Here is a 21,089-nt window from a genome sequence, read left to right on the forward strand (position 1 = left end):
TGATCGATTGACAAAGAAAGGACCAACAATGTAGGCGAACGACCATAGGAAGAATATGTTGTGGAGCTTGGTCGGGGGCATCTTGACGTTGTTTTCATCTTCTTGATAGCTCCTGAACTTCTGAACAGTGATCTTGTAATCTCCCTCCACCGTTGGCCAATAATATTCGACTCACAATGTTTTCACCTTTAACGTTCTTCTCCCGGTATATGAAGGTCGCACACACCATTATGTAGCAGATTCAACACATATTCAACTTCTTCGTTCAATAAACACTTTAGAAAGAGTGCATATCAGTGAATTTTTGGCTTTTGAGTTCATAAGATACCTTTGTTTCTGGTCATCAGAGCATAAACTTCTTGCCAAGAGTTTCCCTTTTGTATTGAGGGGTATGTAGTTCCCATTTTCCACAACATCCCACATATCAATGTGGCAGGACTCAAAGAATGCATTCATTCTTTGTTTCCATTAATTAAACTTCTCCCCTTTGAATAAAGAAGGGAGGTTTATGGTAAATCCTTCATTCTACATTATATTTTGGATAGTTTCCTCAAGTCCATCTATAAACTAACCCCAAGAGGTTAGCTCTAATACCAACTGATCACAAGTCAACTTTAGAAAGAGGGTGTTTGAGTAGAGTTTAAAACTTTTTGCAATAAAGTGTTGGACGTTGTTTGCATGAGTTAGACGGTCTGCACATAGTGTTGAACACTTAAGCATTTTTATATTGGTCCACTCTAACTAAGCTACGTCTAGTTCTTCTTTAAGCACCCTTAAAAGGTTCTACTTATTTTGAAAGAATTACAACAAGTGTAACCACTCGTAATATTAGTTCAACTGACTATAACGTTTAACTCCCACCGAGTTAAACAACCAAGTGTCTTAAATCACTTACGATTATCCAAAAATAGCAAAGTGTTTTTATTTAAATAAGTACAGATAAGAACTCTCTTAGAGAGGATATTTGAGGAATACAAAATTTATTTGAAAAACTTGTTACAAAGATTTTCCATCTTTAAAGAGCTTAGACAATGCAAATAAAAGATTGCATTGACAGCGTAAGAGTATATGCAACAAAGTTCTTTTAATTCTTGTCTTCTTCTCTTCATGCGATCTTCTTTATTAGCTTCGAAAAAAAAAATTGTTATTCAGAGATATTGACTTGACGTAGGTGTATAGCCTTTTGTGAGATGTCAAATGCTATATTGCTTTTGTAGGGCAACAACGCTACTCATACGGATTGAATAGATAATAAGTCATTGAGGAAATCCATAATGTCTTCTTATCTTTTAACGTTCTTATGAACCAATGTACAAATAAACCTTTGTTTTTTATGATTTGCACAGATAAATAGAAACATCACAACAAACAAAGAAGTTATTCATACATTGCATTTAGAACATTAGACATTCATTAGCATTTAGCATGGTAGATATATTAGCTTTTATGTAAAGTTTGTTCAGAATAACTTATATCGTTTACGATTTGTTAAAACATATATTGTGTTTAGTGGTTATCCTAGATAATTCTTTTTATAAACGTTATTTTCTTATAAGCTTTTGGTAACTTCATGTTTTACAAAACTTTCCACGTACTTCACCAAGTTTTCCACATGTTTCACTGAACTAACTGCATGTTCCACCGAATTTTCCATATGTTTCACTAAACTAACCTCATACTCCAACTAAACTATCTCCAATGAGCTTTCCAGATACTTCACCAAACTCCGCTCACTTCATTCAAGTTCTCTAGTTTTCCTTTTTCAAATTTAGAATTACATCAAAATTAAATATGTTACTTAAAAATAATTATAAATTCATTTTTAAAATTCCAGGTCAGACTATGTCAAAATTATGTTAAAATTGTGTAAGAAAAGTACATCAAAATATCATTTCTCAATATTTTTAAAATTGTGAAAAATAGTATGTCAGAATATCATTTCCCACAATTTTTAAAACATGCGCGTAATGTTAGCCCAAAATTACACCTATTTCTTACGAAGATCTAGAAAAGATATCATTATTTCTATCATCAGAGTACAACACTCCCCTTTGAGAGGAAGAAAAATACACACAAAATCAATAAAAGAAATTATTGAAAAATTAAATGAGATGTATGTTAGTTATAAGTTATCCGCTAATTATAAAGGACCATAACATATTAATAATTTTTTTAACAATTTTTTGACATATCACTGTCTTATTAGTAATAGACCAATCACAAACTAAATTTGTCAAGAAAAAACTGATAAAAAAACATTTTCCAATTATAAATACAAACCAAAAGCATTGTATGACAGCGCACACTATCGAGAGGGAATTCATCGAAAGAAGATGGCAGCTACATTCCCACCCGTCACAGATATAAGGAGCGGTTTCAATCCAGCTTCCAGAACCTTCCACAGCCTCAAACCACCACTTCTTCTCCCTCCTCCCAACGCTGCCATCTCCGCCGCTTCCTACGTCCTCTTCCTCCGTCGCAACTCGCACTTTCCGGACTCCTCAACCGCCGTTGTCGATTCCGCCTACGGCCATAGCCTCTCCTACGGCGAACTCATCCACCGCGCTGAGAACCTAGCTGCCAACCTCGCCACAGTTCTCAAACTATCAAAAGCCCACACCGCGCTCGTTCTCTCCCCTAACATCATCCAAGTTCCGATCCTCTGCTTCGCGCTCCTCTCCCTCGGCGTGGTCGTCTCCCCCGCGAATCCTCTTTCCACACGCTCCGAGATCACTCGCCTCTTCCACCTCAGCAAACCAGCCATCGTCTTCGCAGTGACTTCAAACGCAGAAAAAACACGCGAGTTCCATGTCCGCACGGTCCTCCTCGACTCGCCAGAGTTCGACTCCCTCACCAGGACAAAGATACAGCCTCTGAGTCCAACCACGTCCCCCACGCCGGTGACTCAGTCCGACGTGGCAGCCATTCTGTACTCTTCCGGCACGACGGGAAAGGTGAAGGGCGTTATGCTTACTCACCGCAACCTAACCGCAATAGCCGCGGGATACGACACGGTCCGCACGAAGCGCGCGGAGCCCGCGGTGTACCTCTATACGGTGCCGTATTTCCACGTGTACGGTTTCACCTTCAGCCTGGGGGCGATGGTGCTGTCGGATACGGTGGTGATAATGGAGAGGTTCAGTTTGAGGGGCATGCTGAGCGCCGCGGAGAGGTTCCGAGTGACGCACATTACGGTGGTGCCGGCACTGGTAGTAGCTTTGACGAAGGACAAAGTGATAGACAGATACAATTTGACGTCGTTGGAAGGGATCGTTTGCGGTGGAGCTCCACTGAGGAAGGAAACCGATGAAGCTTTCAAAGCCAAGTTCCCCAAGGTCCTCGTCATGCAGGTACTTCAATTTTGAGTCCTATTTTCATTATTTTCTTTTTGAAAAATCATATTTTTACATATTAATATAATTTAAATATTAATATAATCGTACAATTTTATCTCCACAGAAAATCGTACAACTTCTTCTAATTTTACTATTTTCAATTAATCAATCAAATGGTTTGTTTTTTTCATCGTCTAAATTCAATAGCCTTCTTTTCGGGTTGGTACTTGATTATTTGATGCATGATCATCCAATTTGTTTGGTGGTCAACCAAGCTCATTGACTTGGGGTTTGACCATCTTGAGATATGGTTGATTGACCGATTTGTTTGGTGATAGGGCGAGCTCACTGATTTGTTTCTGAATTAGTAATTAATTATTTGGGCTGGTGCATGGTCGATTGAATTGTTTGGTGATCAATAGGATTTATTGGTTTGTTTTCCAAACTAGTAGTTGATAGCCTAATCTAGTACATGGTTCCGATGTAGTCAATGGAACTCGCTAGTTTACTCTTCAAATTAAGAATTGACTATTCAAATTATAATTGATAGTTTGGATAGTACAGTCCTAATTAATAATATATTTACTATACTTTTAATTTAAGAAAATTATTTTAAAGTTTATATTAACGGTTACAAATAATTATATGTTATATACTTAAATATTTACAGAGAAAAAATAGTCGCGCTTAAATATAAATAAATATTCCAATTTTATTTATTTTAACTATCTTAAAACTATTCCACTTATATGTAAACTTAAATATAATTAAATAAATATGAAGTTGTATTAAATAATGTATTTTTTGTGTATTTTGATATAAAAACATTAAATAAATTTAATGAAAGCTTTCATTCAGTATAACGAAATAATTTGATTTTCATATGAGAGTAGGGGTGGTAGATAATAGTGTAAAATTGTTTTACTAAATTAAATTGTTACTATTTAGATAAAGGCATTATTAATTTGATTTCTAAAACACAATTTATAAAATTCAATAAACTTTTAATGTCAAAAATAGATTAGAGATATGTTAGGTGATCCATTTTGGAACAATTACAATAAACTAAATAAAAGAATGTTACACACGATGATTTTTTTATTGATTTATAATATAAAACACTTAATATTTTATTTTATGTGATATAATAAATGAAAAAATTAGTATATCTGTCTTTTAGCATTAAGCCTAACGAACATGTTAGAATCATTCCTTTATAAAGGTTTTGAGTTAAAAGGATGGGAAAAACGGTATTTGAAGAGAAAACTTATTAACAACGCTTTCTGAGATTCGTCATAATCAATAGTGTATCAATAATATTATTATAAAAAGAAAAGTCAAAATGACTCCAAATTTAATATTTCAACAATAAAACATGATTTAAATAACCTATTATCAGATAGAAAAAAGAAGAAGCTAAATTTAGAGAATAATAAAAACAAAATTGAAGATAAGAAATATAATATTAAGGAATTTTTTTTTATTGAAATATGTTAAAGTAATATAAAAAATAACACATAAGGTCTTTTAACTGTAAGAGAAAACGTTAAAATTATAAGGTTATATGATTAAGATTTAAGTCTTGAAAAATTTCTTCATGGAAATATCATGATATAATATAAGAAATAAAACACCAGTGGGAATCTAAATCTTACAAGACCTTTGGAATGGAGTTAAAATTGAAAAAAGAGAGACTTAAAATGATATAAAACCCATAAAAGTTAAATTAACACTTCAAATAATGACTTATGCGATAGAAATGCCCTAACTAAAAATTAGTATTGAAATTATATCTCAACAAATGAAAAAACTAAAAATATGAATGTTATCAAGCTAACATCTATTTCTATCAATTAAAAGTTGAGTTAACATATCTAAATGCGATACTAATGTTAAAGTAATTTAGTATTATTGGATATTCCATGACTAAACTAAAGTTAAATATTTAAAGTTTAAATATTTATTAAATATAAGTTGTAACTCAAAAGGTTTTGTTATCTAATAATAATTTTAGTATATGTTATCTTTTAATTATTTATTAGTGTAGGATGGATTTTTGGAACGTTCCAAATTTTAACAGTGATAAAATAAAGTGTTATAAAATTAATAAAATAAAACATATTTGTCTTAAATCTATAAATATAATATTAATATAGTTATCTAAAAGAAAATAATCATGATAATAAATATATCTAAACAATTAAAGATAGTCACTAGACAACCAAAAAGTAAATTTTACAGTGTCACGTCTTTAGAGATGTTTCAAGACTTATCCTTTATATGTTCATACTAATAAAGTGATCATCACAAAAGAAATAAACAACACACAAAAAACAACAAAAGAAATAACATGGGTAAACTAGAGTTCAAAAGAAAACATCATTAGATTATTTAATCATATCAAATACTAGATCAACATTCATAAAGTACTAGAAACTCACAAAAACATACATACACTTTATTCTAGACTCGTTTATTCGGATACATACTTTGACATATGTATTCAACGTAGGTGTGCACTGGTAGTAGTATTTATACTCTACAAAGTCTTACAAATATTATTACCCTACTACTCATAAGGTTAATCTTTTCATGTCTAAATGGGTTGAATGACTGATAGAATATCAGGATATGCCAAAGCATATACTAATTATACCACAATCAATTCCTCCTTAAATCGGTTTGATTCATTCACATATCATATTATAAGTCAACCATTCTTTTAGCATTCACATAAACACATCATAAGAGATATATGAAAATTTAATTAAAGATTTGATATTTTTGCACAGCCGCAAGATATCTCGCTCAACTAGAAGGGTTTTACAGCACACTTGCTCAGCCACCAGATCTGCTTGGTCAGCCAGTAGATATGTTCGTTCAACGAGTGGTGTTTGAGCACACACTCACTTAGCCACTAAATCTTCTCAGTCAACGAGTAGTTTTTGACAACACACTTACAAATTTAAATTCTCCTAAAAGTCGCCTAATAAATATTTTTGCCCAACAACTGTCAAGTTTGTGAACTTTCTGAATTTGGTATCGCCGAGCGACTACCAAGTTAATAGCTCTCTTACTTTGACTTTGCCTAACGAATATATGCTCACCCAATGAGTCTGCATAATTTTACAAAATTATGTTATTTCAGTTATGCAAAAGATTATAAGACCAAACCACAAATGTCCAAAATAGTTAACCATCAAATTATACACAATTCAATGATTCAATTCACCTTAAATAAAATCTAAACCACATGGCATCTCACAATTTCAACATATCAAAACTTCAATCACATCATCGCTAAAGACAATTCACGAATCCTAAGACAACTCAAGAAGTCATTTCATTAGACAACTCAATTATGTAAATCAATTCAAGCAGCAATTATAACTTGTTCATCATTTTAAATAAATATAACTAGATTCTATTACCTAACAAATTACCAAACATCTCTAAAGGTCCTAAAATTGCTCCAAAAGCATAGAAAACTCTATCTGCTTCTATGAACAATAGAAACACAATCAAGGCATACAATTAGAACCACTAATCAACATAGACTCTTAAAGATGACTCGTATATCACATGAAACTCCAGATAGTTCACATGCAAAGGACAACAAAACAAACCAAAGAGAGGATCAAAAAATCAACTCACTCTATTTGATAAACTGATCGTTCAAATTAAAGAGTTTGTCCCTAAAATCCATCCTATGGTCTTCGTTTTTTAATCAAACGAACAAAGGATAAGAACTCCTAATAATAAGTTAAAGAACTCCAAAAAAGTGACTTTTTGAAAGATATTGTGTTTTAAATCAACGAAACTCATTCATAAAAAACAATTTATATTAAAATATTTTAATATTAAAATAGTCGAGTCTCACTATTTTTAAACTATATCATTTCTTAAAATATCTAAGTTTTTACATATTTAATCTTTATTAACAATGCATATTTTATACTTATTTAAGTAGTTGTATGATAGTATTTATTTTTATCATTACTGACACTAATAAATTAAATTTTAATATTTATTTTAAAAACGTGTTGTCTTATCGTTGGCTTAGCCAAGTTATGTAAATAAAAAAAAAAGTACGTATTTTGTTGAAGAATAGTTTTAGTGATGGCATCTTCCTGCAGTTAATTTGTAACGATCTTACTTATTTTATTTTCATAAAACTCAAAATACAATATATTATATTTTTAAAATATAATAAATTATATTAAAAATTGTATCATTTATTACCTATATTATTTTCTTTTATAATTATAGACTACATTTTGCATAAGAAATCATTTCTCTTAACTGAAAACTGAAAATAGGCCCATCTTTCGACTTTATGTTATTTTATTGAAAATGAACAAATTATATGGTTTAACCAAATAGATTACTTTCGACTTGTATCACTTGGGGTGTTGCTCTCTCCACCACCACATCTTTCTCTCTCTACCTCTCCTTTATTATTTTGTTCCTCAGTAAAATTTTATTTTTAGGGTTATTATTTTTTAATTTTACCCATTCATAACCTATTTCACTAATAACCTATTCTAGTCCCGTACATGAGTAAAATACTTTTATTTCATTTTAACATTATATTTCTTCCTCTCTTTCTTTCGTCGTTATGCGATACTACAAGTTGCAAAGGTTAGTGGTGGTGGAAAGAATTATCAAGCAGTCTCCCTCTCATGGTGTAGTGTGTGCTTCCCCGTATTCGAATAAACCTTGAAATAAAATCCTAAAATAAAAAACGTAACCTTTAAACGGATGTTGACATCCTTCAACGGATGTCAACATCCGTTTAAGGAAAAACGGATGTCAAGGTTACTTTTTTATTTTAGAGTTTGTTTTATTAGGGGACATCCGTTGAAGGATGTCACCTCCGTTGATGTATACTTCCTCATGCTGGTTGATGCTCTGGACGCTCCTCGATATTCCTCCACACCACGACAGCGACTCTCCTTCACACCATGGCGGCAATGAAAGCTTTCAAACCAAAAAAAAAACTGGGAAGAAAAAAGAATGGAAGTGCGGGAGGTGAAACGAAAATGGGAAAAGGGAAAGAGAGTTCCGTGGGTGGGTGCTGGAAAAGTAAAATTAGAGTTTCAAATTATTTAAAATAGGGTAAAAGTAAAAATCTTTTTAACTTAAGGATATAATTGTATTTAAAATAATGTGGGGAGGTGGAGAAAGTATAGGGTGGTGGTGGAGGGAGCAACACCCTATCACTTGTTGTGTTGTGATACCTCAAGCCCATGATACAACATTTGAAAATAAGAAAGCGGTTGATAACGAAAAGTTAACCCCTGGTCGGATTGATTTTCAGTCTTTCGTCCAAAAACTCTAACTAGTCCATCAGCCAAGCCCTTCTGACTCTCCTATTCGTCCAGTTAAGAAAGGAAGCTTTGAATTTGTCTATAACCAAAGATATAGAGAAAAACATGTTCAAAATAACTATTCTATTCTTCTACTCCACTGTTATCGGGTCGTTATCAGACTATTCAATTTCTATTATCACGCACGAGATGTCTATACCTCGGTGTGAAGGTAGTGTGTTGGAAGTCTCACATCGACTAGAAATAAGAACAAATTATAATATATAAGTAAAATGCAAACCTCATCTTATAAGCTGGTTTTGTAGGATTGATTTGAACTTAAAACTCACTTCTAACACAAGATAACTATGAAAAATACACAAATTTCTTTAGTGAAAATGTCTATATCAGCTAAATTAAAATTTACTAGATGCGTTTCAATACAACACATAATTGTTTTAAAAATATGCAATAAAATTAACTAAATTTATATTTTTCTTGTATTTTTTAAATTTTATAAAATTGTAATTTTTTTATTGACAGAGTATATTGTATATAAATATTAAGGAATACTCCAACCTCTGTACAAAAAGTTTTGTACAATATTTCTTTAAAATTAGATTTCCATATTAAGTATATATATATATATATATATATATATATTGGATTTTCATAAAATATTTGAAGGTCAATATTTATTTTTGTGTACATTATAACATTTTTTCAGAAATAGAATATCTGGTATGTAAATATTAATGTAGGGATACGGTTTAACCGAATGTGTGGTTACCCGAACGACTCCCGAGGAAGCTAATCACGTGGGAACAGTGGGTAGACTGAAACCAGACATAGAAGCAAAAGTTGTTAACCCACAAACAGGGAAACTCATGTTTCCTGGTGAAAGGGGTGAACTATGGATCAAAGGACCTTATGTTATGAAAGGTAATTATAAATTTATATTAATTAATTCATTACCTTAGAGTTTAATGCATTACTCTGTTGTGTTTTTTTCATGTGTTGATAAATTTTGTTTAGGATATAGAGTTATTAACTTATTAAAAAAAAATTCATCCAATCTTTTTCATTTTATAAAAGTCCAATTCCTTCTATATTAATTATTTCATAAGAATGATATTTAAAATATATTTGGTAAATAAATTTGAGACTTATTTTTTAAATGGTAAAATAAAAATATATATGAAAAACTTGGTAATGAACTATTAATTATCTATGAAATTAAATAGATGAAGTTTATCTATCAATTATTTTTCATCTTTTTATAATAGATATTTGATGGTGTTACTTATAAATAAATAAGATGAATGTGGATAAATAAAATTAATTTAATTTGATTTATACAATTGAATATAATATAGGAGATCTCATATTGATTAAGGTAAATTTATTATATATAAAAGGGTACAAACCCAACCTATATATAAAATTAAATTAAGTTTAAATTTACTATTTATAGGATATTAAATTTATTTAAAATTTATCATTAGAAGATTTATTATTGGTTAATTTTATTTTATCATTCAGTTATGAAAGCATTATTAATATTTAATTCATTATATGTCTTATACTTAAGATTGAATTATATTATTATTATAATAGTTTGCTTACACCATGCATGGACTATGTTGGAGTAGGTTATGTTGATGATCCAGAAGCAACTTCAGCAACTTTGGTGAATGGATGGTTAAGGACTGGAGACCTTTGTTATTTCGATAATGATGGTTTCTTGTATATTGTTGATAGGTTAAAAGAGTTGATCAAATACAAGGGCTACCAGGTAAAATTAGTTTTAATTAAATCACTTAGCTGGGTTTTATTATAATTATTGGTAAATTAATTTTCTTATCTTTTAATTAGTGTTAGATTTTTAACCTTAAAAGCTAATCAACATTCTTTATATGATGTTATAAAGTCTGCTGAACTAACTAAATAAGGCTGCATAATTAAATAATTAGATAATTATTATGATGTTATAAAAGTTTTGATAACATGTTAGAGTTGAGATTAAAACTAATTAATATTAAGTAAGTTATTAACCAAATATAATCAAATATATAAGTCACATTTTAAAATATTCACAATGAGATAAACTTTTTCCTCTCATTTATTAGATGTTCTTCTGCATATTTTCTTTAGTTATATCATAATTCGAATAGCATACTATCCAATATATATACGTTGCATTACTTACAAATATTCAATTTTACATATAAAATGTCAATGTTTTGATGGGAAAGATATATAGAAGATCTCATACTACCTAAAAGATAAAAATATATTCCAAATTAATTTTATAATAATGAGTTATTAAAAGTTTGTCTCTAAATTTTCTTTTACAAATATTAATTATATATAATATTTATTGATATATAATTTGTACCCTTGAAAATAATATCGTTGTACATTGCAGGTTGCTCCAGCAGAGCTAGAAGAATTGCTCCTATCTCACCCAGACATACGTGATGCTGCAGTTATTCCGTAAGATTCTAATTTTTTTTCTATACATCATTTTTATTCTCATTTTACACTTTATAAACTAATTATTAACTGATTTTTATAAAAATATGATTATTAACTAACTTTTTTATAAGTAACCATTATTTTAAAATATATTATAAAAGACTATTACAGTTTTTTATTTATCATATTTATAACTTTTACTATTAATATTCACATACTTCTTATTATTTTATTATTTTTTCTTTATATATTAACTTAATGAATATATATATATATATATATATATATATATATATTAACTTATAACATAAAACAACAATTTAAAAAATATAAACACATATTCCTTTTATGTTTACACTAAGATGAAGTTGTAAAATATCTTCTGAAAATTAATAAATATAAAAGAAAAACAAACTCCTCCTTTCAAAATCAAATTATTAATATTAGAAAAACATTGACTTCATGAATATGTCAGTTTTTAAAATATATTTTATACGAATATATATATATATATATATATATATATATATATATATATATATATATATATATATATATAATTTAAAAAACTAGTTTTTAATATAAATTTGTTACCATTTTTATTGGTAATCGAAGCATCAAGTTACCCTAATCGTGTTTGAAAAGAAAAACATGTGACAAAAATTAATATGAACTTTTTCATAAACTAAAATTAATTTACCAACAAAACATATTATTAGATGACTTTAATTTTATACGAATTATCTTTAAATTATGGAAAAATCTGGTCTATTTACTTTCTTATTATAAATATATTAATAAATATAATCCAAAAGTACTCTAATTAATCAAAATCTGGATTTGCACAAAGAATAAAAAATGGCAATTGGTCTTCATTTTATATATTTTTTTCTCCACTACTTGCAAACTGTCTTATTCGAATCTGATTCGGGCATAATTTATGGTTTTTCATCGTGTTTTGTGGCACATGTTATATTTATATATAGTGACAGTAGTTGAAAAGAAAAATAAAAAATCAATTTTTTCTACACACTGATATTTAATTATGAATTAATACACAATTCAATGTGATTTTCCACTACCGTGATACTACTTTAAAATATTCATTTGTCATGTGAAATAAATAATGGTAGGGTGAGATCATTTATATTTATTTAACACATATTATCATAAAAAAATGAATTTTTATAATTTTAGAAAAAATATATATAAAAATAATAATAATATAAAAATGAATTTTTATAATTTTAGAAAAAATATATATATAAATAATAATAATATAAAATAAATGTGAAAAATTGTGTATCAAAATATAATTTTTACCGATCTAATACAAGGTTTAGACGCTAGCTTTTATAGTTTTTTTATTCATTTCATTAATTATTCCATTTCTGTAATACTAGTACTAGCCTTTTTGTTTTTGTCTAGTATATTTTAAAAGTACACACGTTTTAGTTTATATTGAAATTGTTTTTGTATATTTTAGCCTTCATATCTATATTCTTTTAATGGTTTTAGAGAGTCGTAAACCTACCAAAAGAAAAATATTTGTTAACTAAAAGATAGAGTACGAAAAAAATTATTTCTATATTTAAAGTCATGATTGAATATTTTATTATTTACTTTTTATTTAATTTGATTTTATATTCTTTTTTCTAAACTTATTGTGCTATTTTATTAGATCAACTTAATATTGTTTAAAGACAATAAGTTGATATATATATATATGTATGATGAACAGATACCCTGACAATGAAGCAGGCGAAGTGCCCATGGCGTTTGTTGTGAGACAACCTCAAAGTTCCCTTGGCGTAGCACAAGTTATAGATTTTGTTGCCAAACAGGTCCTTTTTTTCCTCTGCGTTGCTTTCTTCTCTACATTTCAATTTTCAGTCATACGTAGTTTCACAAACTTCTAGGTAAACATTCGTACATACAATAAAAATAAAAACTAAACTCTTTTCATAAACTAAAAATTATCTTATAAATATGCTAGTATGTAAAACTCTCGTTTGGTACCTTATATAATATTTTTTATTTATGTATATAATAATTTTTATCTAATAAAAAAATTATTTCGTTTTTTCTTGTTTTTATTTATTTCTATAAACTTCCATTAAGTCGTTGAGAAAACAAAACAACCATTTTATTTTGTTAGTAATTATTTGACAAGTATTAAAAGGTAACTTTAATTATATTTTTTTAGTTACATATTTTAAATTCTAATATATTAAGTGATGTGGGATTTTTCTATTATTTTTTCACGCAAAATTTGTATATCTATATCTATGTAAAACTAGATATTAATAACTAAGAAACTGATATTAAAGATCTAAGAAAAATCATTAACGAATTTTAATACTATATTAAAAGAAATAACTTTAAATCTAATTCATTTATATAAAATTAAATCTAATTTATAATATTTAATAAATTAGATAATTATTATTTTGTCATTATTACATGAATAAGTATAAAAGAGACTTGAATGTAGAAATGAGATTCATACCTAAATATAAAATCATAATAATGCTCATGATCTTTTTACAATTAAGTTTCTACAAAGCCTTATAAACATCTTCATTTTTGAAAAACAACCATGCGAATATACTAAAAACTTTTATGTATAACCAACAAATCAAAGAAACAAATATTATTTCGAAATGCATTCACTTTTATTAGCTATCACCATTAACTCCTGAAACATCCCAGACTCATGCTAAAACAACAATTATCATAAAGGAAAAGAAAACACAATCATAAGAAAAAAGTGGGTAAGCTAATACTAACATGAACATACATAGACAATTTATCACTTAATATCTCAACCAATTCAAAACATAGCATTTAATAATTTACTCATCACACCATTCATAGACACTTAAGTAAAATATAATTATAGACTCAAGTGTTATATATAATTTTGTTTCTCCCTTCTCATAATTTACTCATCACACCATTCATAGACACTTAAGTAAAATATAATTATAGACTCAAGTGTTATATATAATTTTGTTTCTCCCTTCTCATGACAAGATAAATTCTCTATAGCTTAAAAGAAATGGAGTCCACAGCCCCAAAACCAACTATAGGAATTTCCTTCACTTTTCACCACCTAAACCCTATCATTTACATGAGTCACTCAATCATGTAAAGTATAAGGATAACTTCAAAAGGGTGTCCCTAGTCAATGCATAACACTAAATAACTTACCATACCCTTCCTCTTTAGAAAAAAGATGACCATGCAACCAAAACATACATACAAAACAATATGTCTTATCCCTTTATATTAAATAGGTATAATACCTATTTTGGTCCCAATTTTGGTTGAGAATGTTCGAAATGGTCCCAATTTTTTTTTGTTCAATGTTGTCCTAAAGAACGTAATTTATGTTCAATTTAGTCCTTTTTGTAAACAGCGTTTAAATCGTTAACAGCTAGATGTCTAGATGTTCCATAAATGACATATCACCCTTGACATGTCATCATCATCTCCTACCTCCAAAACTCTAATTTCCCCTACATAGAAACCCTAGCCACCACCTAACCCTAATCGTCGCCGCCACGGTCACGACCAACCACCATCTTCGCACCTCCATCATCTTCTCCACCACCTAAGCCCTAACTGTTGAAAATGTATTTTTTATTAGGGTCTCAGCTCGCCAGACCACCATCTTCACACATCATCTTCCTCGCGCCACCATAACAATCACGCCACTCAACACAAGAACCTGCAACCACCACATCTCCATCGCGATGCCATCAAACCTGCAGCAAATCACGAGTCTTCCTCCTCTAGCACCAACCTAAATTGCGAGTTTCGTACAATATTCATAGCCAACAGCGGAATCTTCATGGCCGCCACTACTACTACCACTCTCCCTTCTTCAACGCGTCGCTGCGGCACACACCTCCATCATCCTCGCCAACCCCAAACCTGTAAACCACAAGAACCAGAAATCCGCCGCGACACACACCTCCATCACCTCCACCGTTTGGTAGCCTCACCCCTTCAGCCATTTGGTTTCCTTCTTCTTCTCCCTCACTGCTCGGCCTCTTCCTGCCTTCCAAATCATAACGCCACAAAGGACTCCATGTAAGCCAATACATGACATTTCACTCTGTAATTGCACATCTGGGCATCTGGCTGTTAACGATTTAAACGACGTTTGCGAAAAGGACCAAATTGAAGACAAATTACATTCTTTAGGACTACTATAAACAACAACAAAAATTGAGATCATTTCGAACATTCCCAACCAAAATAGGTATTATACCTAATAAATAATGTCCTTAAAACATTTCATAATTTTGACACTCCTCAATCATTTCCTCTTTATTCATATTTTTCATAACACATACCATAATATATATATATATATATATATATATATATATATATATATATATAAGAAGATTATTTCATCACATTGACATGCCTTAATTTGTACATCACACTCATTTATCATTCTCAAAGCACATACTTTTATCAACCCAAGACCACAACAGTGCATAAGAACTTACTAACTCATCAAATAGAAATACCCTTAATAAAAGAGAAACCTATAATATAACGCAATCAAGAGAAATTAACCGGTCTAACTACATACCTCAAATCAATGATCTTATCGGTTAAAGTGAAGAATCATGTGTCGATGATCTATTGTCAAAATTTCAGCTTGATCTGACGGTTAATTAATAGAGAATCCTAATTTTCCCAAAATGCCTCAGTTTGGAAAATAGGATGGCACACATGCCCCACAACTAGCGCCAACGCCACTCCCATGAATTTTCCTAGAAATTTTACTCTATAGTTGAGCCGAACGATCCTTTGGTACTGCCCAACGCCAGCAAGTTAGTGAACTCACTAACTTTGTAGCGCCTAGTGGTACCAAAGCTTCACCAAGGGCAAGCAAAGTCAGTAACCACTGCATGATTGGCACCCGATGACACTATAGAGCTCCTAGCACTACACTAGGAAGCTAGATATTTTTCTACGAGTTTTTATTGAGCAATTTTGACTCTTCTTGAGTTATTCCTCACTTAAATAACTTTATAAAATTACAACATAACTATATTTTAACTCAAGAAGTACCAAATTTGATCAATCAAAGGACTCATAGAAGAATTCCTATCAACAACAAAACTACGATTCTACAAGAACAACACACACTCCTTAATACCAGTTGAATCAAAATCACTTATCTTTAAATAAATCCTATAACACTAAATAGATTACACCATTGTAAAATCCATTGAGTCCAATTTATCAAATTTGACAGATTTTATCATACTAAAAATCCAAGACACACTTAACATGTATTCAAAATTCCTCCAGGACAAAACTAACCAAGATGTTCACCTCACACTTCAAACCATTCAACAACATACCAATTTCATATTAAAGCACCAACTCAACCAAAAAGATTCAATTTAATAGTTTAATAGAAAAGATTAAATTCCACAACAAAAATTAACATATTTGACCGCTTGCATAATTAACAATTTTACATATAATTCCAACCAACTCATTTTAATTCAGAAATCTATAACTCTAGGTTCAAGACCAAAATTCTCATACACATGCAACCATAAAAAGAAAATTAACATGTAATTAATTAAAATTAGTTTCTCTCCTTAGCCAATGACGTTTTCTTTCAAACAAGGATTGTCCTAAAAAACTAAAACACATAAAATCCCCAAACAAACAATGAAACCCCTGGATAAAGATATAAGACTACCATTAGCATGAGAGAGCAACATAGAGTCACCAAAAGTAATCTTAAGTCACATGCTTTGTTCTAAAGTACACATTTGATTCAATACCTTAAATTCTTAAAAAGAAAAAAAAGAACTTATTCTATTTAATTTCATAAACGATGAGTTTTTTAGAATTTTTTACCAGAAGAAATCCTATGACCTGTGATCTTGAATGAGATAAAAATTAGAATAAAAAATGACGAAAGAGTGTAGAAAAATTTAGAGCACTGTTTTTAAGAAAAAAAAAGTTTTTATAAAAATAAACTTTTCTTATTAAAAACATTAATAAACTTAACATTTTATTATTAAAATATTGGTATTATATTTTCATAAAAATCACTCTAGTCATTTTCTAGGTTTTCATACATATATATATATATATATATATATATATATATATATATATATATATATATATATATATATATATATATTAAATATTATTTTATATTAGATTTCAATAATAAAATTTTTTTGAAGATATTCTCAATAAAAACACTAGGTCTTAGACATACAATAAAAAATAAAAAATTGTCTTATAATTATGCTATTATTAAAGGTCTTGTTTTGTACTTTATATAATACTTTTTCATTTATGCATAAAATAATCTTTATCTAATAAAAAATCATTTCATTTTTTTCTTGTTTTTATTCATTTGTATAACTCTCATTCGTTAATGTTGAGGAAACAAAACTACCCTTTTATGTTATTAATAATCGTTTGACGAGTAAAAGTATTCTAAGGTAACTTTAATTCTTTTTTTTTTTCTAACTTGTAAAGTGAAGATTTATCATACTTATATATTTTGGATTTTAAATGGATTGTTAATGGATTGATAAGTAACTCGCAAATGACATGTGTAATAAAAATTATTAAACTTTAATACTACATAAAAAATAAATTTAAACCTAATTGGTATATATAAAATTAAACCTAATTTATATACTCTATTTTATATGTGATTGTCTTGGCTTCAGGTTACACCATACAAGAAAGTAAGGCGTGTAGCATTTGTTGATTCCATTCCCAAGAATGCTTCAGGAAAGATTCTGAGAAAGGATTTAAGTAAAGTTGCGCTCTCTAAGTTATAATGCCTCATTTATTTTAATTTATTTTATCAAAAGTGATGCATGGTTTTTCTTTTGAGTTGGCAATAAAGTGGTTATTGAGTCAATGATTTGTTTCAAATAAAAAAAATAAAAAATATTTGTTTGTATTCCTATATGCGATATATGATTTATATTTAAAGACAGCCATTTATTCTTAAATAGGTTTCGGACCTCGTCAAATGGTCTCTAGTGTCACATATTTTAGTTACAAAAGTTTTAAAATGAGTGGAAGTAAAACAAATTTAAATCTGTTTTCACAGTCTTCGAATTAAACTTCGTGACAGAAAATTGGTAAACATTATCTAATGATCAATTTTCAAATAAATGAGCATCTTAAATTATCTAATGAAATAAGAGTTTGTTTTTTCTTCCTCTACCACAAATTTACTAATTGCACCACAAATTTATAGAAAAAGACTAATGTTGTATTTGTACTTTGGATGGATTAGAAGAAAAAAAAATGAGGTGAATGTAAAGCTATTTAGATTAAGAAAAAAACATGAGAAATTAAAAAATTTTAAAAAAGAGTTTATAAAAGTTAGTGAATGATGTAAGTTTGATAGATTAAAAAAATGTTTTAATTAATAAAAATAAAAGACTATTGTTATTGATTTGTCTTTGGTTATAAATGTAATTTAAAATAAAATATATTATTATTATTCTAACATCCCAAATTTAGTAATATAAGACTTACTAAAATGACATATTACATGCATAAAACAAACTACAGATTTGGTGAATAAAACTTTTGCCTAAAGAACAAGATAACTACTTATACTATCAGCTCCACTTTCACCCCCCCCCCCCCCCTTCAGCTGCTCCAACTGAAAAAAATGTATCCCTAAGCTCACACCAATCAGGTGATCATTGCAAAAGAGAAACACACACGCAAAGATAGGTCATAGAAAAGCAAGGGTAAGTTAGAGTAGTTTAATTGATTACAATTATCATGCAATTTAAACCAATACATAAACATGTGTCAACCAAGCATTTCTAGCATACAAAGACCTACCATACATTACATGCAATGACCGAACACTTGACTTGACCATCTGGATTGTATGAATGTGTAGTTACATGCATTTCTGCACTTGTGGTGGTGAAACAGCAAGACCCCCATCAAGCTAGCTCACAAGGTTAGTCCAGTGAAGATTACCTCGATACCCTGAGGTTAAAGGACCTCCTGCCATTTTCACACATGAGTTACTTCTCTTTACTTGAGAATGATTAATCATAGAATATCATGATAAACACCAGCTTAGCACGATGCCCACATTCATACTTTACAATTCAATAACCATCCACGAGACATTCTGCCTTGGAATTCTCTTCCACAATACTTGAAAACATAAATCCTCATCAATTAAACATAACATGTCATTCACCAAACATATACACATTCATAAGACTGAAAACCCTGTGAGCTTTGGAGACCGAACAATTTCTCACCACCCCAGTACATGACCGAACGATAATGACTAACACCCATAAATATGACCGAACGGTCAATTTGAAGAGTAAGGCTCAAACATGAGCCGAATACAGTTTATGGGTCAAACACTAGAACAACCGAACACTTAGAGCTTAGACTAAATACTAATAACTTAGACTAAATACTTATAACTTAAACAAAACACTTAGTGTAAGACCGATCTGTCTTTCACTATCCACAGAACAAGATCGAACGGTCCATACTAGGTAAGGCTAAGGAAATGGTCGAACACTATTAAGGACCAACCACCAGGGACAGACCAAACATTAATACAAGTCCGAGCACTACCAAGACAAAGTACCCACCTAAAGTCGAACACTCTGGACTTAGACAGAATACTCTGTTAGGACCGAACATTGAAGCATGACCGAACGGTCATTAACAGGTAAGGCCCATCAGAGGCCGAACACAGTTAAGATTGAACACCATTACCAGACCCAACTGAAAAAATCATAAACACTCGCCTAACCCTAATCCACCTTCCTCACTTATCCAATTTGTTTCTCTCTCATCTTCGTACTCTCTCTCACCCACACAATTCCACTTGAAGTAAAATCTTTCGGATAAGTCAATGCAATTAGGAGGATTCGATGAAAGAACATCAATTCAAATCCTGAAGTTTCGAATTGAGAGAGATATTGAGATAAATCAAGAATTCTCGCTATTTTTTAGATTCATGGATAGGTTGGGGCAACAATATCATAAAAAAACACCTAAAAAAACTAAAATATTGGCAATTTGAAATGAAATATAGTTCAAGATCCATGTATTCTTTTTGTACTATCTTTTTGTACTAGATTTAATTAAATTGGAACGAAACCTTTCATCATTTTTCGAATTTTTCTTTTTTATCTTAGTTGTTTTCATCTTTTTTTTAGATTCGAATCCAAAAAGAGTTATAAGTTAATTAAAAGCAATCCGCGACACCGCAATTTGTTACTTTTGCTATGTTCGTTTATTTGTTTTCCACTTTAATAACAAAATAATTTTGATTATTTTGTTATTAAGTGGAAAGCAAATGAACAAACAGAGCAAGAGCAACAAATTGCGGTGTCGTGGGTTGCTGTTTGTGGGTGAGAGAAAGTACGAAGATGAGAGAGAAACAAATTGGATAAGTGAGGAATGTGAATTAGAGTTAGACGATTATTTTTGATTTTTTCAGTTGGGACTACAGTAGGGATGACAGAGAAAAGGTTAGAGTGAGAGAGATTAAAGAGAAAAGGGTTGAGAGGAATGAGGAAGGTGAGTAAGGATTTGGGAGTTTCTTGTTTTTTTTAGTTTTAAGAATAAAAATTATTTGAGAGTATTTTTGCCTACTAAAACTCGATACACATTGCTAAAATATACCAACTAAAAAAAGAGCATATGCAAGTTAGCAAATCCATATATATATATATATATATATATATATATATATATATATATATATATATATATATATATATATATATATATATATATATATATATATTATGAAAAGTTTAGTCTAAAAATTTTATTCCAGAAATTTTTCTAGAATCATTTTATATATTTCAAAGTGCTTATTTTGAAATTTTCGTTCAGAAAGTTTATTCTAAAATTCTGTTCCAAAAGTTTAAACAGA

At 29.6% G+C, this 21,089-nt stretch overlaps 1 protein-coding gene across 1 annotated transcript; it reads left to right on the plus strand.

Moving 5' to 3' along the window:
• The first annotated feature begins 2,320 nt into the window (after nt 1–2,320).
• Nucleotides 2,321–18,132, plus strand: LOC124821864 (4-coumarate--CoA ligase-like 9). The gene is made up of 6 exons (XM_047293813.1): nt 2,321–3,350; nt 9,406–9,586; nt 10,297–10,439; nt 11,073–11,140; nt 12,864–12,966; nt 17,863–18,132. Exons 1-6 carry the CDS (start codon nt 2,334–2,336, stop codon nt 17,974–17,976), a joined length of 1,626 nt encoding a protein of 541 aa, XP_047149769.1. The 5' UTR covers nt 2,321–2,333; the 3' UTR covers nt 17,977–18,132.
• The last annotated feature ends 2,957 nt before the right edge of the window (nt 18,133–21,089 follow it).

The sequence above is a fragment of the Vigna umbellata genome, chromosome 4 (assembly GCF_029865625.1).
Source record: "Vigna umbellata cultivar VRB3 chromosome 4, Vumbellata_1.0, whole genome shotgun sequence".
Taxonomy (NCBI): Eukaryota; Viridiplantae; Streptophyta; class Magnoliopsida; order Fabales; family Fabaceae; genus Vigna; species Vigna umbellata.

Coding starts and splice junctions, on each gene's coding strand:
- LOC124821864 (XM_047293813.1), top strand. CDS start 2,334: ATGGCAGCTACATTCCCACCCGTCACAGATATAAGGAGCGGTTTCAAT. Junction 3,351..9,405: donor CCAAGGTCCTCGTCATGCAG/GTACTTCAATTT, acceptor ATATTAATGTAG/GGATACGGTTTAACCGAATG. Junction 11,141..12,863: donor CGTGATGCTGCAGTTATTCC/GTAAGATTCTAA, acceptor TATGATGAACAG/ATACCCTGACAATGAAGCAG.